Consider the following 25,618-nt stretch of genomic DNA (forward strand, 5'->3'; position numbering starts at 1 on the left):
TGGTTTGCTCTGCTTCTCTGGTCCTCCAGCATTCACCCCAATAACTGGCCTCAGGTCTGATTTATTAATAAGACTCTTTAAGATTCCTGCTACAGAGCTATCCTCTCCCCACCATGCCCTTAAGATTTAAAGTTCTTTCATGTGAATCCAGGTTTTCAGTTCTGGCCCTGGATAATTCATTCTTGACAGAAGGCTCAAGAATAAGAGGAGGAAGTTGATGTAGACTGTATCACATAAAGGGTTACAACATTTCTGTTCACAGTCTAGGATTATCACTTTCATACTCAACTAGAAATATTAAAACAACTGTTTTTTTTATTAGAAATGCATTTGGCTATCCTGTGTGTTTGTTGAATATGCCATGAGAGATCTAACAAGTTTAACAAAAGGAGCATTTACCAGAATGCTTTTCCAGATAAAACAAAAGACATGCTTCAAACACATCTTTATTTTCCATTCAACAGCTGATGATACTTTAGGTTCATTCTAGCTCTTAGCTGCTGGGAAGAGGTCAACACTGAATACAAGTGATCTGGTTTCTTTGTATAGAGAGTCCTTAGGCATCTTCCAAGGAGTAATGTAGCTAGGTGACAAGACATTGCAATTTTTTAGGGCTTGGGGGATACTCCAGAGAAATTTCATAGGGACAGCAACAGTTCACACTCTCACCAATCATGTATTATGATTCCCTCTTCTCCAATTAATCATCAACATTTGGTGTCATTTGTTTCCTTAATAAATGTTATTTTCATTGGAATAAGATGAAATCTCAAACAATTTTTTCTAATTTGCATTTCCCAGATTGATCAAGGTATTGAAAACCATGCAAAGTGTTTTTTTTTAGCCATTTGTGTAATAGTTGTATTACCATCACATGAAAAAAACTAAGGTTTTCAAAGTACCACTGCTGTCTGTTGGCAGAATGAGTTCATTTTTGTCCTTTCAAAGGCTTAGGAGAGAAATTGGTAGGTTGTGCCAATGAATAAGGAAAGATCTCCCTTTCCATGTTTTTTGTTGTTATTTATTTATTTGTTTATTTATTTATATTTAAGAACATTTTTATTCATTTTACATACCAACTAGAGATCCCCCTCTTCTCATTCCTCCCAATCCCCACCCTCTCCCCTCAACACACTCTCCATTTTCTCCTCTGACAGGTAAGGCCTCCCATGGGGAGTCATAAGAGACTGGTATATTTAACTGAGGCAGGTCCAAGCCCCTCCTGCTGTAGCAAGGCTGTACATGGTGTCCAACCATAGGTAGTGGACCCAAAAAGCCATATCATGTGCCAGGAGTAGATTATGATCATACTGCCAAGGGACCCCTTAAGCAGATCAAGGTATGCAATTGTCTCACTTAAGCAGAGGGCCTAGTTGGGTCCCATTGAGACTCCAGAGACTTTAGTCTAAAGTTCATGAGTTCCCACTAGCTTGGTTTGGTTGTTTCTGTAGATTTCCCCAACATGATCTTGATGTCCCTTGCTCATAGAATCCCTCTTCTCTTTCTTTGACTGGAATTCTGGAGCTCGACCTGGTGCTTAGCCATGATTCTCTGCATCTGCTTCTATCAGTTACTAGATGACTCTACGACAACAGTTAGGGCATTCACCAATTTGATTACTGGGGTAAGCCAGTACATACAACTTCTCTACATTGCTAGTAGTCTAAGCTAGGGTCATCCTTGTAGATTTTTGGCAACTTCCCTAGTACCCAGTTTCTCCCTATCTCCATGGTGTCTCCCTCTATCATGATATCTCTTTCATTGCTCTCCCACTTTGTTCTTGTTCCAGCTAGACCATCCTGTTCCCTCATGTTCTCATCCCCCATCCCCTGATATTGTGCCCCCTCAACCACAGTTTACTCATAGAGATCTCATCTATTTCTCCTTCAGAGCAATCTATGCATCTCTCTTAGGACCTACTTGTTAGCTTTCTTCCCCTTTCCAATGTTTGTATTGATTTTCACCCTGTACCATATTTGAGATGCCCCTTTTATATTTTGTGTCCAAGATCTGTTAACAAAACTGTCAGGTTATGATTGTGTGCTGGAGAATTGTGCACTGCTGCATGGATCAGAGCAGCAAGGAAGCAGAGTTAAGGATGTCACAGTGACTGAGGTTGGGATTGGAACTGGTCTGATTATAGTCTGATCCTTGAAAATGCCAGATCAGTAAAATAAATACAGGGTGTGAAACTGAGGAATAGATCATTTCCCACTCAGCTCCTCTGATTTCTGTCAATGGGCTGACTCCCCCACTGCCAGAGCATTACAAGGATAAGCTCTGGGAAATGTGTCTAGTTATAAAAAAAAAAAGTCTGCTACATTTAATAACCCTCCTGCCTGCATTTCCATCATTTACCATGGTGCTTATGAGCTGAGAGGAAATACCCCATCTTCACACTGCTCTGGCTCCCTAAGATAAGCTTTCCTATATTTGTCCATATGGGAGCTGTGTACAGTCACAGAAAAATGAGATCACTTACTGATGTGTCTTTAAAATTCCATGAAACAGTTTAAAGGACTTTTGTACACACCTTTTACCGATGTATGCATGAGGCTGTAGAGGAAATGTAGAAAATCAAAGGCACTAACAAATCTGTGAAAAAGTGACAGTCTTATTTATGCATATTTGGAGGAATTTTCCTTCATTTAGTGATTTACTTAATTCTAACAGCAAAGATGAGATTTTAACTATTGGTATTCTCACATTTCTAGACACTCAAGTGAATTTCTAACAACTCCTGAGATTCGTATTGCCCATATTTTTTTCTCCTATTTTGTATTCCTTCAATTTTTCCTTGTTTGTACTGGGAGGATTGAATGGTCACACTTGTAATTCATTAACTAAATGAGGGACTTCTGGGGATGCTGTGAATGTGTTGCTCTGATTGATTGATAAATAAAATGCTGATTGGCCAGTAGCCAGGCAGGAAGTATAGCATAGATGGGACAAGAGAGAAGAGAAGCCTGGGAGTTCGAAGGCTGAGGAAGGAGACGCTGCCAGCCGCCATGAGGAGAAGCATGATGTAAGATGCTGCTAAGCCACAAGTCTTGTGGCAAGGTATAGATATATAGAAATGGGTTAATTTAAGATATAAGAACATATAGCAAGAAGCCTGCCATGGCCATACAGTTTGTAAGTAATATAAGTCTCTGTGTGTTTACTTGAGGGACACAAGTGGGAGAGCCAATGAGGGGCAATGTTTCAATGTCACCAGATCAAACAGGTGCTGTCAGAGGTCCTGATTGTGCATTGCCAATGAGGAGTGACCACGCAGTGTCACCAGATCAGGCATACCCTCTCCAATGGGACAGCAGGGGTGGTGGTGGTGGTTGCCATTGGAGAGAGATGGGTCTTTTCATCTTACTAGGGACAGAGATGTGCCTTGGGGCAAGAATGACCAATGTTTATATGCTGGACTGAGTCCCACCTCATCAAAGCTGAGAACATTTATATGGAAAAGGACTTCAGTTAGGGCCAAATGGGGATCCCTTTTTGCCTCTGGCAAGAGGGTCTTGGCCAACAGTTCTTTAAGAGTTCTGTTAGCTCTCTCCATGAAGGCTTATCCCTGAAAACTACAGAGGCTGCCAGTGGTATGAGAGATCTTCCTGGATCCCAGGAAGTAATTAAACTGTTGAGAGCCATTGTTAGTCTTTATAGCACAAGGCACCCCATGACCAACATGGCCAATTTAAGGGCCTTAATAGCATTAACAGTCTTTTCTCTAGAAAGGGCAAGAGTATACACAAAGGAGGAGCATGTATCCACTGTCACATGAACATATCTAAGATTACCAAAAGGAATTTAATGTTTAAGGTCTATTTGCCAAATTACATTGGGCAATAAGCCATGGATAAGAACACCATATCTGTTTTTATTGTAATCTGGAAAGGCCAAGATGGTATGAGGGATGAGAGTGGAGGAGGGGACTGCCTGGGGCTGTATCTATATTAGAGTGTGGGGAGCTCTGTTAAGATCTTGTTTTTTGGCAAATGATTGTCAGTAGTTCCTATGAATCCTGCAACCATTTCCTGGAATGAGATAGAATCTTCCCAGAGGAACTGGGTATTCTTTAGAGAAAAGACGAAGTCAAGATAATCTGGCTCTCATCCATATGTTCTTCATGCCAGCATTCGTGCCTTAAGGTGAAGTTGGAAGGACTGGTCAGACTTAGAAGTGGCCTTATGCAGGTCAGAATGTGCTTTGTCTATCCATAGAAGGGACCCAAATTGCCATAATACTATCCCAAATCCCCTGGGTGTCTAGAGGATCATTGTCAATTAGGGCCATTGGCGACCATGGCATTGCAGACTGGAGGTGGTTAGAATGGCCAAAATATTTTGTAGCAAATCTTTAGCTTCTTGGGTAAGTCTACCAATAGTAGTTGAGGTACAGGTGGGGCCCTCCAACAATGAAAAGAGGTGTCTCATCTCTTGGTCAGGTATAAGCAGAAATGGTTTAAGGCAATTAACTGTACCACATAATTGTAATTCTGAGAGTGAGTACAATTCCTTCATTTCCAATGCAAAGGAAAGTGGGTGGATCTGCTTAGCAATGGAAATGCCTAAAAAGGCATAGGGGGTTACCATTTGAACCTTATCTGGCACCACCATCTGATGTAATGTAGCATGAATTTTAAAAGGTCTTACTACTATAAACAAACCCGGAGCCAGATATTGGGGTGAACGCTGAAAGATCAGAGAAACAGAACAGGCCACAGCTAACCTCACCTCGCCAATTCCTCAGCTGATCCTGTTTCTTCAAATTGGAAGCCTCTGAATCCTTATCTGAATAGATCCTAGCTGAACTGCTGCTAAAAACCTAAAAACTTAACCAGGCTGTAGGTTCTGGTCCTCACTCCTTATATACCTTTCTGCTTCCTGCCATCACTTCCTGGGATTAAAGGTGTATGTCACCAGGCCTGGCTGTTTCCAGTGTAGCTTTGAACTCACAGATCTGATGGATCTCTGCCACCAGAATGCTAGGAATAAAGGTGTGTGTGTGTGTGTGTGTGTGTGTGTGTGTGTGTGTGTGTGTGTGTGTATGTGTGTGTGTGTGTGTGTGTGTGTGTGTGCCACCATTTTCCGGCCTCTATATCTAGTGGCTGTTCTATTCTCTGACCCCAGATAAGTTTATTAGATTAAATAGTACACAATATATTGGGGAACACAATATCACCATAGATTTAATAATGTGAGACCTTTTTAACACCCTTTCAGCAGTCCTTTGCAGATAGACTGCATCTGGGTGTTGCAGAAGGAGATCATCCATGTAATGGATTAAGAGGAAACCTTTGGGAATATTTACCAAGGCTGAGAAACATAACTGGGAGATTGTGTGGCTATTCTTCATTCTCTGGGGAAGATAGTCCATTGATATCTCTTGGCTGGCTTATGCATATTACACTCCCATACTATAAAGCAAAGAGGTTTCAATCCTATGGTGGCAGAGGAATTCAGAAAAAAAATCCTTAATATCTAAAATTAAAATAGTGCTAGAGTTGGGGAGGCCTGGTTGTTTGGACCCCATTGATTCCATTTGATCATTAATTGCACAAAGATCCTGCAGGAGGTGGTAGCATCCCAACAACTCAGGAACAACAAATATGGGGTTATTATGTTTACTTATGGTTGGTTCTATGTGCCCCATCTTTAGCTATTCTGTAATTAACTCCTTTAGGATTGACAGCTTGGGTTCAATTATAGACCACTGTTTCACCCAGACATCTTGAATCAAGAGCCATGTCAATATAATGGGGCTAGGAGGCTCTATTATGGTGGATTTCTAAGGGACAGTGGCCCTTACAATTGGGAGTGTGACTCATGAGTAGGACCATGATTTTCCAAACCTGTCTTTTCATGGATCTAAAGGTCACCAAAGAAAGATCTCTCATCAGTAGTTAGAACAGCACCCATATCCTCCAGGATGTCTCTGCCCCAGAGGTTTCTCAGTACTTTAGAAACAATAGGGTGAATGGATTCCTTGTTGCCATCAAAGTCTTTCCAATAGACTGGATGGGTCGTAATTTTTTAATCATCCTGGCCTACTCTTTTACTGATGGGAGGGCCAGGTCTAAATTTCCAGTGGGGGAAGTGGAGTGCCTCCATTTCTGTTAATATGGTAATGTTTGCACCTGTGTACACCAAGCCTTTAATAGCTTGTCCATAAAGGTAGACAGTCAGCATTGGGAACTGTAAAAAAAAATGGGAAGTGTCTAATAGATTTTTGGAACATTAATTAAGAGGTTTTTTCTTGCTTGAGCTTCTGCTTGATCATTGTAAGCCAATTTCCAGCTAAGAAAAGCAGCTGGCTCCAGCACAGATTTGAGCAGAGTACACCAATCAAAATAAGTCTGTAGTTGCATTGCCCATTGAGTGAGGAACTTTTGAAGATGAATCTAGGTCCTACTCATTAGCCTGGATAAGGGAGAGTTCAGCTGTGGTGGTGGGAATCCAGGGCTGGCTAGCAGCATTTTGTCTCAGATTAACTGGAAAGGCTTCCACTGCCCTTTAAGGCCTGAGATGGGGAGAGGGGTGCTGCAGAAGCTGGGAGGTATACCCCAGCATGAGTGAATTTCTGCCTTCAGGGGCAGGTGGACATTGAAGCACTTTACTCCAAGGGTACCACTGCTGAGGTGTAGCCTCCCACACTGAGAGTGGGGCAGAAGGGGAAGGGGCACATAGGGTCTTAACTGTGGCTGTGCTCTCCTCTGCAGGTTTTACTGGGCCTCAACTGTCTGCCTCCTCCTCATCACATGCAATAGAAAGATCAGACATGGAAAGGATAGAGGTGATGGAGAGGTTACCCTTTTGTAGAGGGAGCTAGCAGGCGAGCAACAGTCAGAGAGAAGATGGCAGTCAGCAGGGCTAGAAAATAGTGTTGAACTTTTGTGTTTTATGCTTAGTGGGGAGACTTCTATGGTTTTATTAGGCCCAGGCCATATGCCCACACAGTGTTTCTGGATAAGGGACAGTATTCAGGAGCTGAACCAAAACAGAAAAAAAGTGCCTTCCTAAACATACAGGTGGACAAACATGAAAAATAACACAAAAGAAGGAAAGAAAGGGGGAATCCCAATAGTTACCTGCTGGAGGGAACTAAAACATACAGCAATGAGAGGCCTTCTCTCCGAAACACACCATTTTGGGGGTGCTGTCCAGTGCTACAAGTAAGGGGAGGGAGCCAACCAAGCCCTGTTCAGGTACCAGAAGTTGCTGGGTCCTATTGGTTCCCTTGAGGGAGGGAATGAGAAAGGTGCAGCGTCAATGGCACAGACACTGGAAGTCAGATAAAAGGCAAACAGTAGACTTGTTTATTCAGCAATAGGGAGAAACTTATATGCCCTCCTCCCAGTACCCAGGCCACATCCTGATCTGGTGACATTGCATGGCCATGCCTCATTGGTTACGCATGATTAAGACTTCTGACAGTAGCTTTTGCTAGGCCCTCAGGCTGACTCCAGGTTGAATCATCTCTTGGTCTCATAGGTTTTATCTTCCTTCATATGTCCTCTTATGCAAACAGAATCTCTTCCCTGTAAATTACCTTGTGTTAGAGCAAGAGTGAAAAACCATCTAAGCTCCAATTCCATAGTGATTGCTCTGTGTTTAGTGCTGATCACAGAAAGGAAGACCTGACTTTAATCTAGAGTTCAGCTCCAATGTTGCAGGTGACTCACAGCTTGGAGCAGATGCAAGAAATTTTGTGATCATTGACAGCAGTCACAAAATTCATAATGTTGTGATATTGTACTATATAATATTCTTTCTGATTAAAGATTCACCACACTTTCTTTTATTTCATGTTTGTTGTGTGAACAAGACCTGCATTATATCTAGTGATGTAGTCTCCTTTTTAAAAGCATGCAATTTAAAAGGCACCACACACTGTCACACTTCTGGATGAAGCTCAGGTCCTGAGTGTCCTCCCAGTGCCTTGTTTTGTGCTTCTTGGTGTTGGACACAGCTTCTCCCTGAGATAGCTTTTGGTCAGAGACAGACATGTCTGGTGAAGTTTCAAGGTCCTCCTCACAGTGATAGGAACTCTTTAGATTTTATTTCATTTCAGTAATTCATGAAATTATCAATACATATTTTATTGGCAGTAAATGTACTTGATAGGAGATGACAGCACATTTATAGTCTCATATGCTAATCATCCATACACATGGAATGTTGTTTAACCATCAGCACATTCAAAGAAGTGAACACACGCCTCACCCTGAACACATCCACAGGTGAGAGATGACATCTCCTTGTGACTTTAGTTTTCACTGCTCTGGTGATTGAGACCTTGATGCTGTTCTGTGACTCTGTTGATTCGGAGTCTGGTCTCCATTAAAATACCTTCTATTCTTTCAATTGATTTGAATCAGTATTCTTATCTAGTTGTTTTAGTCATTTATATAATGTAGAACTTATTCCCTGTACTAGGAAGGGTGCTCTCAGGGAAAGAATCAATAGAATGTATAAACACCAACATACATATGTAATTTTACTTTCTATCCCATGGCTATCTGCCCATTGACTGCCCAGTAGAGATTCAGAGTACCTGGTAACTGCTCACTTCATGACACTGGATGCTTTAAAGATCCCAAATTAGTGCTGGGGGCCTAGAAGCTCCCTGAAGATATAAACTCAGAAGCTCCTCTAATATTAAGTCAAATTTGGGAGGCTGAAAGAGATGGAGACCAGATGGACTTGTAGCAGCAGCAGCAGCAGCAATCAGCTATTTCTAGCAGTTGACATGGTAACATTAGTAGTTTCAAGCATTGGATATTTTTATAAAATTTAGTGAATCCAAGAAACTAAAGCTCCTCCCTCTATGAAAGCATCGACTCAAATATGTCCTCATGATAGGAAATCATGTCCTGAGGTACCAAGTGTCTGTATCACAGATGTATTCTGAAAAAAAAAATGGCAAGGCTTAGTTTCTCCAGACTATAGCCCTTGGATAGCATCAAAGTATCACTTACTGTTCTGGGGACATAGCTCAGTTGGTAGAATTTTTTTGCATGTCTGAAGCCCTGTGTTTGTTCCTACCATCATATGATGAGGAAGAGGTTGGAGCAGGAGTATCATTGGTTTGAATTGTGCTTGGTCTGTATGTAACTGTGTGTCAAAAAGAATAGAGAAAAGAAAAACATTAAAATTTACTTAGTATGAATTTCTAGTCTTACATAGAAATACAGGATTCTAGCAATATGTTACTATACTCTTCATTTGCTAAATCTCCACCTGTCTTTGCATAAATTATTTATATTTTCATAGGAAATTAAGAATTAATAAAATATAATAATTTAAGAAATCTAGTATAAGGTTTAGTGTATAATGAATGACCACATTGAATTGAAATAACAAAATGTGGCTGAGGCCATAGCTCAGTGGTGCAGGATATCAGCCCTAAAGATCTAAGATTGATCCTCAGAAAATAAAGAACTATTACATAAGTATTAAAACTGAGATTATAGTTTGAACTATAATAAAAATAAAATTTGAAAACCTGCATTAACTATTTATTTCCTCCAGGGATGACCTTTCCCACTGACCATAGAGACGTGACCCTCCCCATTACAAATGTATTCCCAGCTTTTCTGTGACCTCCCTAAAACACCCAGCTTAAATTGCACATGAAACCCCATACACTAGTAGTGGGAGACTTCAACAACCCACTCTCACCAATGGACAGGTCTGCCAGACAGAAACTTAACAGAGAAATAAGGGAACTAACAGACATTATGACTCAAATAGATTTAATAGATAAGTATATAATATTCTACCCTAACACAAAAGAATATACCTTCTTTTCAGCACCCCATGAAACCTTATCCAAAATCCACCACATGCTTGGTCACAAAGCAAATCTCAACAAATACAAAAAAAATTGAAATAACCTCCTGTGTCTTATTGACCACCATACCATGGCTTAAAGTTAGACTTCAACAACAACAGAAATTACAGAAAGCCTATAATGTCATCGAAACTGAATAATGATCAATTGAATCACCAAGGAAGAAATAAAGGAAGAAATTAAAGATTTCCTAGAATTCAATGAAAATGAATGTACAGCATACCCAAACTTATGAGACAGCATTGTAGCAGGAATCTTAAAAAATCTTATTAATAAAGTCAAATCTGAGGTCAGTTATTGGGGTGAATGCTGGAAGATCAGAGAAGCAGAACAAGCCACAGCTACCTCACCTCGCCAGTACCTCAGCTGGTCTTCTTTCCTCAGACTGGATACCTCTGAGTCCTCATCCAGAATGGATCTCAGCTGAATTGTGCTGCTCCAAAGCCTAAGTGCTTCTACTTTCTGTTTTTCACATCTTACATATCTTTCTCTTTCTGCTGTCACTCCCTGATTAAAGGCTGGATTTCTGGCATTAAAGGCCTGCATCACCATGCCTAGCTTTTTCTTATGTGGTCTTGAACTCAGAGATCTAGAGGTATTTCTGTCTCTGAAATGCTAGGATTATAGGTGTGTGCTACCACTGCCTATCCTCATGTTTAATATTGTAGCTGTCCAGTTATCTGACCGCAGATAAGTTTATTTTAGGGAACACACAATATTTTGGGTAAACACAATACCACATTTACTTTTTTTTTGTCTAAACTTTAAAAAAGGTTATAACTAATACAAGAAAAAACTTTCCAATAAGTATATACAATATATACAGTCAAGAGTTACGTTAATGATGTCTAGTCCATTAACATTTGACAGATTCAGATGAAAAACTCCATTATATATATTAACAATGTAGAGTCCAGTAACATTTGATAAACTCAGACAAAAAATTTTCCTTACTTATCCTATTTAAAACAGTTAGTTCCTTTTTTTTGTGTAAAATATTTTCCTTTAATTGCATTTTATATCTTGATTAATGAAACACAAATACTGATTTTTGCTTTGATCACTTACACTTTTAGAAAATCCCATTTTTGAACCATAAAATATTACATGAACAGCAACTTTTTGGTAATAAAATTCATCTGTTCTTTACTTCCAAGGAGATAGATGCAATTGTTTTCTCTTGACTAGATGGATTTAAAAAGTAAAAGGCAAAAAAAGTATGAAAAGGACTTCTTTAGTTTAGTTTTCTTATGCAAGTCACTGTGAGTTACCAGCAAACACTCAAGCCTTGAGGATATTCCCAATTAAGAAAAGTATTATAGGTACCTTAAGTGTATGTATGATTTTATAGGCACTCTTAATTTTATGTATTTTATTATATCATTTAAAAATATTCCTATATGTGTATCAACGTTATATACTACAGCCATAGCCTTGGAGGTATATTTATGAATGTCAAACAAACGTTTCACCATGTTTTTAGAAACAAAAGAGCAAACACCTATCTTGCCCAGATCCAAGTATCAGATACCAATGGGTTCAAATCTCTTAGGAAATATATTCTTTTCTTGTCAGTAAGTTGAAAACAGAACAGTATTACCCTTTTTATGAGACTGGGAATTCAACACTTTCATAGGTAGAATTTGACATCTAAAAGGTGCATGGATGAGAGTACTTTTGGTTAACAAGTGGTTAACAAGTATCATGTTAATTATGAGTGTTATTACTTTTGCTTGGTCTTACCTGCCCCCAGGAATTACTGATGATGTTACTTATGTTTAGTAAAGTTAATTAAAATCCTAATAAAATGTTTACATTGATGGCAAAGAAGGCTGTAGTCTCTGGAAAAAAGAAAATTAAAGTCTGGTTTATATATACCTGACATTTTTTTCCAGCATTCAATGCTAGGAAGTATAGATGGAATTATTTATCAAAATTCCATCAATAATACCAGTGCAGTGCTCAGAAAAATCTGAGATACCATTCAAAGATGTTAGGATAACTTAACCTGCTATGGTATAGAAGCAGATTTTAAATTTCAGTATATATATATATACTGTATGTATATGTGTGTGTGTGTGTGTGTGTGTGTGTGTGTGTGTGTGTGTGTGTCATTTTTTAAAAAATTCATTTTTGTGTTTGGTTAATTTGACTTCCATAAAACCACATATAGACCATGTGGCAAATGACTCTAAGCAAATAATTGCAATCTGGGGCTCATGCAGAGAGTGGAAACCGTAGTTTAATGTTATGGTAAACCAGTATAGTTCAAGCCTGTGAATATTCTGAGAATTCCAACTTTATTGTTGAAACTTGCTGTGCAGTGACATCACTAGCCTGTGCTTTGCTCTTCTGCTGACTTAGTTCAAGTCTCAGTGTGTCCTCTCTGGTCATGAGTAGAAGTCCTCATTCCTAGTAAAGGAGGGATCAGGTACAAAAGGAGACTAGTGCTCCCTGGTTTGCCCAGATTATCTATCAGTTTATTACTAGCAGCCCCAAAGGAGTTATGTGCCCAATGTACAACATTTTATACTTGATTTATTAACATTAACCCAAAGATACATCAAGTACAGTTCAAAAGCCCAAGAGGAAAAGAGGTAATAAGAAATCAGAATACTGGCAAAAGATGAGAGCATTTTTTAAATACTAAAAACATTAAGTGCAAACCAAAACTACTCATAAGATTTATAGGCACTGTATGTATAATGTGCAAAAGTTTGCAAAAGTTTTCTGGATTTTTGGGGTTTTTTTGGTGTTTTAAGAAACTATGAAATATATTTCTTACAAATATAAAGCTTCCTCTACCACTTAAAGGCAATTTAAAATCTTTGAAGTTTATCCATATTCAATACAGTAACACATGTAAACCAGGCAAATTCATTTTCTTTTAGGAAAAGAATAACAAACCAATGTTTGACAAAAAGACGTAACAAAAACCACTGTGTAGAAGCCACCCAGAAAAATTGTCACCAAAGCCTTTGTTCTTCAAAAGTCACCATCCACCAGCTGAAGAATTTCTATTCAGATACCCCAATGTGTAACTTTATCTTTCCTTTTCGTCAGCCTTTGGATTGGACACTTCTGTCTTCTTGGAGGAATCCTTTGTTTTTACACCATTCTTGGGTGCTTTGGAACTTGAACCAATCTTCTCGCTCTTCTCCTTTGCTATATTCTGTGAGGTCTCTGTAGTTGAGGGGCAGCTATCCAAATCTTCTGAGAGGGCATCAGTGGGGTCCTGGTCATGACAAGGCTTCTTTGATTTCTTTGTAGGTGGCCTCTCTGGTGTGCCCTGCCCATCATTGTCCAGGAGATGCCTATGCTCAGGTGGAATAGTGTCATCTCTTTCTCCAAGTTTCTCACGATGTTCGGCTTTAATTTTTCCCTCCACTTTATCATCTACTGGTTTGTTCTCATCTGGGTCAGGCTGTCTTTCCCCAAGATGGTCAGAGAGTTCATCCAAGGCATCACTGAATTCTTTGTCTCTGTGTTCAGTATCAGTTGGAGGGGCTGCTGCATGGGTGCTAGGTACAGGTGTCTGGGAAACTACTTCAGAGTTGGCAGCAGAAAGTTTGGCATCTTCAAATTCAAGAGACGATATGTTTGTGGTACTGCAGAAGTCCTGATCCAAGGCATCAAGAAGGAAGTCATCACTCAAGGGTGGAAGTTGTTCCTTGGGCTCATTTGGCAGGAGTGGTTTTCTATCCTTATCTTTGACCTCTTCTAGTTTATAATCAGGGGGAATTGTTTCTTCTGTTTCACCAAGTTTTTCATAGTCTTTTTCTTTAGCCTTTTCTTTGACTTTATCCACTACAGGTTTTTCATCTTCTGGATTTGTTTTTTCGCCCAGGCTTCCAGCCAAGGTTTCAACAGCATCATCTGGCACCATGCTCTTCGAAGATGGTGGTTTGGGTGGTGCTGACTGTACATTTCACATGGAGGCCCAAGACACAGCCTCAGCCACAGGAGTTGGGGATGTGTCCTTAGATTTTTCTATTTTCTCAGCTGGCATAAATGGTTTGTCTTGACTTGTAGATTGGCCAAAATCTTCTGAAAGTTGCCCAATCAGCTCTGCTTCACTCAGGCACTTAGACTTTTCTTCAGGCTCTGGCAATAGTGGTTTTCCATCTTTATCCACAGCCAGCTTTTAACCTGTGCTCAGCTGGGACTGTGTCATCATCTTCACCACACGTCTCCTCCTCTCTTCTTTTGCTTTTGCCTCTTTGACTTGTTCAGCATGGCTAAGATGGCTCTCAGGGTCTGGCTGCCAGGGGCCCAGTGAATCTGACAGAGCCTGCAGGGCTTAATCACTCATGACATCCTCTTCCACCTTCCTTTTTTTCTCCTGGGAGGAACAGGACTTGTGGTCACTCCAGCAGACTGAGCTTTGAAAATGTCTCCTGTAGATTTCTCTTTCTTAGTTTGCTTTCCAGGCAGAGAACTACAGGTGAAGTCAGATGACAGGACATCTATAGCAGGTCCCATGGGTTTAGAATCTGAAGGAGGTCCTGTGATCCCTTCCTTTTTAGCCAGAAGTTCCCTGTACTCTGGAGGAATAGTCCCTTCTTTTATGTCCAGTGCCTCAATGTAGGTAGAATCCATTGGCTCCAAAACAATTGGTCCAGTGTATCATAGATCATCTTTCATCTTTGTTAGTTTCTTCAGGTTTCCCTAAAGTGTCTGTCATGTCATCTAAAGTAACATCTATACCTGACTTGCCAAATGGCTTGCTTAGTTTGGACTCCATGGTGAAGCTCGAGTTAATGACTTCTTTTCTTTTTTCTTGTCCTCTGCCTTGTCGTCTGCTACAACCATGCCCCTTCCAGCAGCAGGAACATCTTGTGATTTTTGTCTTTGGTTCTGCTGATTTTTCTGACACCATCTTCTCATTTGATCTGGAAACTGCTTTTTCTTTATGAGCATGCTTACTTCCTGTATCTGGGAAGGATTTGGAACTCTGAGCCATCCTTTGGCTTTCTTTCTTAGGACTTTTTCTCATGAGCCACAGATGGCTTACTTGATTGTGACTTTTCAGACTCTGTTTTCACAGCCTTAGTTTCTGTGATACTCATACTGGGAAATTTGCTGGCTGCAGCAGACGAAGCTGGCACCATGAGAGTGACATCAGGCCAGGAGACCTCAGCTTGGTTTGGAGGATGATGGCATTTGGTTTGAAACTCAGCCAAGTAGTTGCTTTTAAAAAGTAGATTTAAAAATAGATCATTTTTTATCATATTCATATTCAATCTTTTTTCTTTTCATAAACGTTTCAATAATCTACCTTTTGTCATTTTTATATCTTTCCCTTTTTCTTTTTAGTGTAGATTCAATGATCTACCTACTTATCCTATTATTTCTTTATATTTTTTCTCAGGGTAGGTTCAGTGATCTACATCATATCTATACTTTAAACAGTATAAGAGGAAAGTTCATAGCTCTAAATGCCCACATAAAGAAGTTGGAGAAATCTCACACTAGTGACTTAACAGCACAACTGAAAGCTCTAGAACAAGAAGAAGCAAACTCACCCAGGAGAAACAGATGCCAGGAAATAATCAAGTTGAGAGCTGAAATCAATACAATAGAAACAAAGAGAACAATAGAAAGAATCAATAAAACAAAGAGTTGGTTCTTTGAGAAAATCAACAAGATAGATAAGCCCTGATCCAAGTTAACCAAAAAGCAGAGAGAGAGCATACAAATTAACAAAATCAGAAATGAAAAGGGGGGCATAACAACAGACAATGAGGAAATCCAGAGAATTATCAGGTCATACTTCAAAAACCTCCACAAAATTGGAAAATCTGAAAGAAATGGATGATTTTCTGGATAGATAACCCATGCTAAGTTAAATCAAGACCAGATAAACTATTTAAATAGACCAATAACCCTAAGGAAATAAAAACAGTCATTAAAAGTCTCCAAAAGAAAGCCCAGGACCAGATGGTTTCAGCGCAGAATTCTACAAGATTTTCAAAGACCAGCCATTTCCAATACTCTTCAAATTGTTCCACACCATATAAACAGAAGGAACATTACCAAATTCTTTTTATGAAGCTACAGTTACCCTGATATCCAAACCACACAAAGATGAAACAAAGAAAGAGAATTACAGACCAATCTCCCTCATGAACATTGATGCAGAAATACTCAATAAAATACTAGCTAACCAAATCCAGGAACACATCAGAAAAATTATTCATCATGAACAAGTAGGCTTCATCTCAGGGATAGAAGGATGGTTCAACATACAAAAATCTGTCAATGTAATACACCATATAAACAAACTGAAAGAAAAAAATCACATGATCATCTCATTGGATGCTCAAAAAGCTTTGATACAATCCAACACCCCTTCATGATAAAGATTCTAGAGAGATCAGGAATACAAAGAACATACCTAAACATAATAAAGGCATTTTACAGCAAGCCAACAGCCAGCATCAAATTAAATGGAGAGAAACTCAAAGCAACTCCACTAAAATCAGGAAAAAGACAAGGCTGTCCTCTTTCCCCATACTTATTCAATATAGTACTTGAAGTTCTAGCTAGTGCAATAAGACTACAAAGGAGATCAAGGGGATACAAATTGGAAAGTAAGAAATCAAACTTTCATTATTTGCAGATGATATGATAGTATATTTAAGTGACCCCAAAATGTATACCAGGTAACTCCTACAGCTGATAAACTCCTTAAGTAAGGTGGCAGGACATAAGATTAACTAAAAAAAAAAATCAATAGCCCTCCTATATACAAGTGAAAAAGAGCCTGAGAAAGTCATCAGAGAATCATCACCCTTTACAATAGCCACAAATTATTATTATACCTTGGGGTAATTCTAACTAAGCAAGTGAAAGTCCTGTATGATGAGAACTTTAAGTCTCTGAAGAAATAAATTGAAGAAGATATCAGAAAATGGAAAGATCTCCCATGCTCATGGATAGGTAGAATCAACATAGTAAAAATGGCAATCTTACCAAAAGCAATCTACAGATTCAATGCAATACCCATCAAAATCCCAACACAATTCTTCACAGACTTGGAAAGAACACTACTAAACTTTATATGGAAAAACAAAAAACCTAGGATAGCTAAAAGAATTCTGTATAATAAAGCAACCTCTGGAGACATAATGATCCCTGACCTCAATCTCTACTATAGAGCTACATGAATAAAACAACTTGGTAGTGGCATAAAAACCAACCTGTGGACCAATGGAATCGAATTGAAGACCCTGACATTAATCCACACACCTATGAACATATGATTTTTGACAAAGAAGCCAAAATTCTACCATGGGGAAAAGAAAGCATCTTCAACAAATGGTGCTGGCATAACTAGATGTCAACATGCAGAAGGTTGCAAATAGATCCATATCTCTCCCCATGCACAAAACTCAAGTCCAAGTGGATCAAAGACCTCAACATAATTCCAGTTACACTGAACTTGATAGATGATAAAATAGGAAGTAGTCTGGAATGAATTGGCACAGGAGACCACTTCCTAAATACAACACCAGTAACACAGACACTGAGAGCAACAATTAATAAATGGGACCTCCTGAAACTGAGAATCTTTTGTAGAGCAAGGGACATGGTTAATAAAACAAAATGGCAGCATACAGAATGGGAAAAGATTTTCACCAACCCTACATCTGACAGAGGGCTGATCTAGAAAATATATGAAGAACTCAAAAAGCTAGACATCAAAATACTGAACAATCCAGCCATAAATGGGCTACAGAGCTTAACAGAGAATTCTCAACAGAAGAATCTCAAATGGCTGAAAGGCATTTAAGGAATTGCTCAACATCCTTAGTCATCAGGGAAATGAAAATCAAAACAACTCTGATATACCATCTTATACCTATCAGGATGGGTAAGATCAAAAACAATGAAGACAGCTTTTGTTGGAGAGGATGTGGAGCAAGGGGAACACTTCTCCACTGCTGGTGGGAATGCAAACTTGTACAGCCACTCTGGAAATCAGTATGGCGGTTTCTTAGAAAATTAGGAATATGTCTTCCTCAAGACCCAGTTACACAACTCTTCGGCATATATCCAAGGAATATTCAATCTTACCACAAGGACACATGCTCAGCTATGTTCATATCAGCATTATTCATAATAGCAAGAACCTGGAAACAACCTAGATGTCCCTCAACTGAAGAATGGAAAAAGAAGATATGGCACATATACACAATGGATTATACTACCCAGCAGTAAAAAACAATGATATCATGAAATTTGCAGGCAAATGGATGGTACCAGAAAATATCATCTTGAGTGAGGTAACCCAGACTCAGAAGGACAAACATAGTATGTACTCACTCATAAGTGGATACTAAATGTGAGGGAAGGCATGGCTATACTGCAACCCACAAATCCAGAGAGGCTAGCTAACAGGGAAAGACCCTGGGAAGGACACCTGGATGACTCTGTGAAGGAGAAGTGGATGAGATCTACATGAGTGGACTGGGTATTGGGGATGGCAGAGGGCAAGGAGTGGGGGATGAGAACATAGGGAAATGGGAGGGTCAAACTGGAACAGGGACAGAGTGGGAGGGCAGGGAGGAAGATACCATGATAGATGAGGACATCATGGGAATAGGAAGAGGCAGGGTGCTGGGGAGGCTCTCAGGAATCCACAAGGTTGACCCAACCTTGTTCTTCTGGCAGTTGTCTAGAGAGTGCCTGGACCAGTCTATGCTGGTGAGGTGACCAGCCTAGAAAATAACCTAGCTGTCATCATAGAGCCTTTGTACAGTGACAGATGGAGGCAGATACAGATATCCACGGGAAAGCACCAGGCTGAGCTCCAGGAATCCAATTAATGAGAGAGAGAAGAGATACTGCAGGTGAGGGACATCACGATCATGATTGGAGGACATGCAGAGATGACCGGCCACACTAGTGGAAGCCCACAAACTGTGGACTGGTGGCTGTGGAGCCCACATGGGACTGGACTAGGCGCTCTAGATATGGAAGATGGTTGTTTGACTCACACCATTTGAGGAGCACCCTGGCAGTGGGATAAGGATCTGTCCCTGGTCTATAGGCAGGCTTCTGGAATCTGGTGCCTGTGGTGTGACACCTCATACAACCTTGGTGTAGTGGGAAGGGGCTTGGACCTCCCTAGGCTCAGTGTGCTGGGCTCTGCTGACTCCCCATGGGAGATCTCGATTTTGGGGGTGTGGGGATGCAGGGTGGCTTGGAAAAGAGTGTTGGGGGATGGGAGGAGGGGGGAATCTATGGATAGTATGTGGTGTGAGTAGAAAATTCCTTAATAAAGAAAAATGAAAAAAAAGAAATTCTTAGAAGATTTTCTAATTAAAAATATTTAAAATGAATAATGAAATCTCTCACACACATCTTCTTGGTTAGTGTTCTTCATTCAGTATCACTGAATTATCACAGTGAATCCAGGGCTGGGCTTCTCAGACAGAGCTGCCAGGACAGGATTGGGTTGATTCTCATGAGGAGAGGGAGGCCTTTTTTTTTTTTTTGCATTGTCTGCTGCAGTATAATGAGTGTTGTCATGGAAGTATTATACACATGAATGCATAGAGCAAAGGAAGGAGACAAAACTGGGTAGTAGAGAAAGACCTAAGAATTAGTCATTATTTATTACTCATTTGTGATATAATTCAAAGCCTTATTTTATTGTGTTTTTGACCAGAGACCCCACTCTGCCTTCTTTCTTCCACTGAGGCCATTGTAGTACAAGGTCGATAATTATAGAAGAATGAGCAAAGTTTTATGAATGTTGAATCCAGATATGATATTGAAGAAATAGTTTTCAAGTTTGTAGCTTAGTGTTGATTCATACAAAGTGACTGGTTGTGATACCCAGTATTGAAAACAATGATATGTAAATTCTGTTCACTATTTTTTAAAATAACTTCTAAAAATTTGAACATTTCTTTTTCTATTTATTAGTAGTCTAGTGTAGACTATGCTGGGTGTAGCACTCATGTAATCATGTCACTATTTTTAAACATTTTCAAAGCAGTAAAGAAACAATGTCTGTGAGTTCCAAAAGGTGAAGAGAAATCTAGAGCCTCCACTCCAGGGTCCTGCTCTGATGTCTGTCCATCTCTCCAGTCTTGTCCGCTCCCTAGGACATGACTCTCTATGATGATAGAGAGTGAGTCTCAGTATGAAGAGGCTTGAAATTGCCATTACATTAGACAAGATTGAAAGGCACTAATTTTCCAATACAGGAAGTAGAGCACCTTTGAAATGGGTCATTTCTGTTATTGTAGCATTCCTAGGACAGTGATATAGATTCTAGGAACTAACTGAACTTTTCCAAGTCAGATCTTGTATCCTTCTAGGGGAAGCTTCTAACTGCCATAGGAGATGGTCTCCTGGGCCTTATATGTGGTTAAATGAGAGGAATAAACTCTGAGTAAGTTAAGGAAACACCCTTGCTGGCCTCTGTGCACCTGATTCTCAGGTTCTGCAAAACTAATTTATATTTTGGTTTTACTACTTACTGTATTAGGGCAAAAATATTTTGTAGATGTAACCTCTTGTTAAATAAGAAACACAGTGCTAATGCAGAGGTGAAAGCCCAAGAGGTCAGAGCAATGGTTAAGAGCTAAAAACCTTACCCTTCACTGCCGCTCCTGTCCTTCCCTCAGCAAGAGACCTACTTCCTGTGTGTTTGTCTTTTTATTGACTTTCTGTTCTGCCTTCTCATTGGTTGTAAACCCAACCACTTGACCTTCTCATCACTGCCTGCCTGTACAGACCTCAAGGTCTTCTATGGTTGGTATTGAGATTAAAGGTGTGTGTCTCCATGCTGGCTATATGCCTGAATGCACAGAGATATGCCTGTTATGTGATCTGGATTAAAGGTGTATGCCACCACTGTCCAGCTTCTTATATGGCTTGCTATTAGCTCTGACCCCCAGGCAACTTTATTTATTTACATACAAATAAAATCACATTTCAGTACAAATAAAATATCACCATAATATTTAGCAAAGTTATTGATAATATGATTTGATATAATTTGAAAATCATAATATATAATATCAAACTGTGTCCCTCTGTATTTATTTTGACAGGACATGATCTACAACTGATCAATCTCATTACCATGTAGGGATTTCTCTGAAATGTTTGTAGACAGTTTTATAATCTCTCAGCAATCCTATATAGGTCAGGAAGGTTGTCCTAGGAATTTTGTGTTACTGTGGTGCATCAGAGCAGGCATAAGATAGAGTTCTGTGGAGGGTGGAAGCTTTGTCTATTCTTGAGAAATCCAACCTGTCCCCACAGAAGTCAGTCCTGTGAACCTTGCCTGTGTCCATCCAGTTTAAATCTGAGAACAATCCAACATTTATACTACTCTTGATCTTTCTGTTGATGATTCTCCAGAACACACAGACAAGGGAACCCCTCTCTCTTTTCCACAGTGAATCTGTGGTTTATATTTAAACAAGTGAGTTGATGAAGGTGTTGACACTTAGTGTTGCAAAGGCAAGAGCTGGAGGGCATGGGGCCTTAGAGGAGAAGGAATTCCTGTCCACCTACACTTGGAGCAGGAGACACTTCCTGAGTATCATGTGATCTGCTGAAAAAGGCCCAGAAGAGAAGAAAAATAATGATGAACTCTGAGAATGAATTCTAGGAGGAAAATGAATGTACTGTCAAGGAAACAAACATTCCATTCAAGACTGCACCTGACAGTGCTCATGAATGTGAGAAGAGCCAGGGAAGATGGAAACAAATTGGGATTTCTAGGCACAGGTTCTTGTTTATACAACTTGTTGGCCTAATCTGAGACAACAAACAAACAAACTATTTATACCACAGAACCCCACTGTCCATGGTGTTGTTTTCTTTTTGTTAGTATTGTTTTAATCAAAATAGTCACATTGTATCCATGCTATCTATAGCAGTATTGTTTCTGTTCCTGGCATTCAGCATTTGTATAGTCAAAGTGTATGTGCATTCTTCTAATTAGAAGAAAACAAAACAAAACAAAAACAAAAAAAGCATACATAGACAGAAATTATTGGATTCAGACATGTCAAAGTTATAAGACAATCAATAATCTGAAGAAGTCCTAATTGGGCCTTGCTGCCTCGAACAACAGAAGGTGTATGAGTGTGTTTATCTTTTTGTGTGTGAGGGGGATCATTGTGAACCATACAATGAAGTCCATTCAATGCCAGCCAATGTCAATCTAGAAATTGAGAGAAAGACTATCCAGTTTTAGGAAACAGCATAATGAGCATACAGGGTGAGAGAGTAAGACAGACTCTATTTTAAAGAAAAACTTAATTTCTAACAGCAATAGAGCAGAAGCTTATCTAAGTTCCAGTAAAACTTTAAAATAGCCTTCATAATAGCCCCAAGGGAAATAAACAACCAGCTAGGACTCCAGTCAAAGTGTCTTCACCAGGGTGGGTAGGCTGCTGGCCAAGAAATAGTTTTGATAAACATCAACTGGACCCAAATATCCTTGAATAATGTCTGCAGGATCCAAAGTCCTTTCATAACTGTTGTTGATGGAAATTCCCCTGGACCACAACCAGTAATCCAATCTTGTAACACCAAGGCTTGTACCTCCTAGCTTGCAGTTTCTCCCTTTAAAATCCCTTCACTCTGAAAGCTCAGGGCCATCCTCCTCCACTTGCTTATTCAAAGTGTTGGACACAGACCAAGCCTGGGCTTGCTTTCTATTAATAAACCCCTGTGTGTTTGCTTTGCATATTGGCTCTGTGGTGGTCTTGATTGGGGATCTTGAGAAGTGGGCATTGCAAGGGCTTCTGATAACATGAACTAGTCTCTTACATTCCCAGTTTGGAATTCCACTGCTCTGTCCCAAAGTTAACTGAGCAGGAGTGTAGCAGGAATCTTAACAGGTCTTATTAATAAAATCAAACCTGAGGCCAGTTATTGGGGTGAATGCTGGAAGATCAGAGACACAGAACAGACCACAGCTACCTCACCTCACCAGTTCCTCAGCTAATCTGTTTCCTCAGACTGGAAGCTTCTGAGTTCTCATCCAGAATGGATCTCAGCTGAACTGCTACTCCAAAGCCTGAATGCTTAACAAGCCCAATGCTGCTAGTTTCTGGTCTTCAAACCTTATATATCTGCTGTCACTCCCTGGGATTAAAGGCATGTGTCTCTATGCTGGCTGTATCCTTGAACACACAGAGATCCACCTAGCTCTGCCTCCCAAGTGCTAGGATTAAAGGCATACACCACCACTGCCCAGCTTCTGCTATGGCTTGCTCTGACCCATTTTCTAGCCACCATTTTTGGTTCTGTATCTAGTGGCTGTCTGTTCTCTGACCCCAGATAAATTTATTAGGGTACACAATATTTTGGGGAACACAATACCACCACATTAACCCTTTTTTGTCTACTATTTAAAAAAGGGTTATAACTAATACAAGAAAAATTATATCCAATAGGTATATACAATATACATAGTCAAGATTACATTAATGATGTCCAGTCCATTAACATTTGAAAGATTCAGGTGAAAAACTCCATTATATATAACAATGTCCAGTCCAGTAACATTTGATAAACTCAGGCAAAAGTTTTTGTTACTTCTCCTATGTAAAACAAGTAGTTCCATTTTAAAAGTATTTTTTCTTTTCATAATAGTCTCATTAATCAACCATTTGTCATTTTTATATGTTCTCCTTTTCCTTTTTACAGTAGATTCAGTGATCTACCCATTTATCCTATTATTTCTTCATCTTTTTTCTCAGAGTAGATTCATTGATCTACCTCATATCTATATTCTCTTTTTTCTTTTTTTTTGTAAATAAAACCTCTGAATCTAATCTCCATGTTCAGCTCTTTTCCTGATCATTAACAATTAACAACTTGTAACTAACTATCATAAACAATGACAATATCCAAAACTCATTAAATGACCAAAAAATTCCCATCCCACCTCTTGGCGCGAAATGTTGCCAAAGTTTGCATACTCTACACCCTGAGGACTCCACAGCATGACATGCAGCTATACTTCTAACTCTAAAATAATAACAAATTTGATTACTACTATCAAAAGCAATTTAGGATGTGACTTACTTATAAATAAATGTATAAAATTATTTTTATGAGGAAATGTAAAGTGACTTCCCACAAATCTATGGGGACTACTTCTAATGAAGTATTCATTGTGGTGTTAGGTCCACCAAACTGAACTTTGAAAGGGGTTTTAGTTTGCCCTGATATTGATTGCATTTTACTGGCCAAATTCATAGTACAGTGAATTCCCAGCTAATTCACCAGCATCATATTTAATGGAGATGTATATATATCCTAATATGTTACCAGAGTTTGTTATCTTCTGTTTCATTAAAGAAATTAAAGAAGAGCGTGCAAATGGAGGTGGTCTCTGTTGCAGATCTCATCCAGGAACTGTGTAGAGTAGGGGCATCATGAAGCAGCACCATATCATTCACTAATGTGCTCTTGAAAAGTTGATAAAGATATTAAAGGACTGTGAAGTAACAAAGGAAGACTCAGGATGATGATATTTGAGCAAGTCTCCAGGCTAATCTTCTCTGTCATCTCAGTTTCAGCCATGCTTCCTGTTCCTCTAGGGTTTCTGACATAATCAGGATGTGGGTTGCAACACTGTGTTTTTTGCACAGTAATAGACGGCAGAGTCCATAGTTGTCAGGCTGCTGAGCTCCATGTAGGCTGTGCTGGAGGATTTATCTATAGTCAGTGTGGCCTTGCCCTGGGACTTCTGATTGTACTTAGGATTACCATTTCCAGGATACATCCATCCAATCCACTCCAGGTCCTGTCCAAGCCTCTGCTTCACCCACTGCATGTATTCATTAGTGAAGGTGTAGCCAGAAGCCTTGCAGGACAACTTCCCTGAGGCTCCAGGTCTCCTAAGCTCAGCCCCAGACTGCTGCAGCTGGACCTGGGAGTGGACACCTGTGAGGAGAAAGGCAGAATGGATGTCATTGTCACCTGAGTATATGACTCCTCTTCAAGTCAGGAATTTGGGAGCCCCTTACTTGTAGCTGCTGCCACCAGTAAGAGAATTATCCAGCTCCATCCCATGGTGAGGACCTTGTGTGCTCATTGACTGTGGAGAGGACACTGATCATATGCTGATTTTTTAGTGTAGACATCCCCATTTTACCACCATAGACTCACATGATTTGCATATTCATGAGTCAGGGTACCTCTTAGATAAGAACTCAGTGCAGCTGGAGAAGAAGGAGGGAGAGGAAACCTAGGGCAGGCTGCAGGATGCTGAGGACCAAATCCTCCTAATCCTGTTTGAGGTAGTAGCCATTCCTGAGACCTGTGCAGACCCTGTGGATTTAATATCGAGGCCTAATCACTCAGCTGAAAAACAGAATCCTAATCTGAGACATTTAGTCCCTTTCCCTGACCAAAAAAAAAAAAAAAAAAAAAAAAAAAAAAAAGATTTACAGTTAGTGGTAACAATGAGGATAATTGTGAACGGAAATTTAAAAAACTCCCAAATTTGCTTTTCCAGCAGATTGCAGGTGTGTGTGTTCCTGTTGTTGTTTTTTTTAAATACTTCTCTTTTTTTTCTCTATTTGTTTGCTTTCTCTAGAGAGAAAGAAAGGTTGTGGAGTTCAGTGGTAGGACTGTGGGAATGATCTTAGAGGAATTGTGCAAGAGCACTGTGATCAGAATACAATGCATAAAAATATATTTTTCAAAAATCCAAAATAAGTCTAAAATAAATGAAAAAAAATTCTGTTCAATATTTATCAAGGAATTTACTGTGTTT

The 25,618-nt window shown here is 39.6% G+C and overlaps 1 pseudogene and 1 gene segment (V, D, J or C); both read right to left on the minus strand.

Moving 5' to 3' along the window:
• Nucleotides 1-12,815: 12,815 nt before the first annotated feature.
• Nucleotides 12,816-14,942, minus strand: LOC118575854 (annotated as a pseudogene).
• Nucleotides 14,943-24,451: 9,509 nt separating this feature from the next.
• LOC118575824 lies at nt 24,452-24,912 on the minus strand. The segment is given in 2 exon segments: nt 24,452-24,783; nt 24,867-24,912. Coding segments are annotated over 2 exon segments (378 nt in total).
• Between the last annotated feature and the right edge of the window lie 706 nt (nt 24,913-25,618).

Source organism: Onychomys torridus, unplaced genomic scaffold, assembly GCF_903995425.1.
Source record: "Onychomys torridus unplaced genomic scaffold, mOncTor1.1, whole genome shotgun sequence".
NCBI lineage: Eukaryota > Metazoa > Chordata > Mammalia > Rodentia > Cricetidae > Onychomys > Onychomys torridus.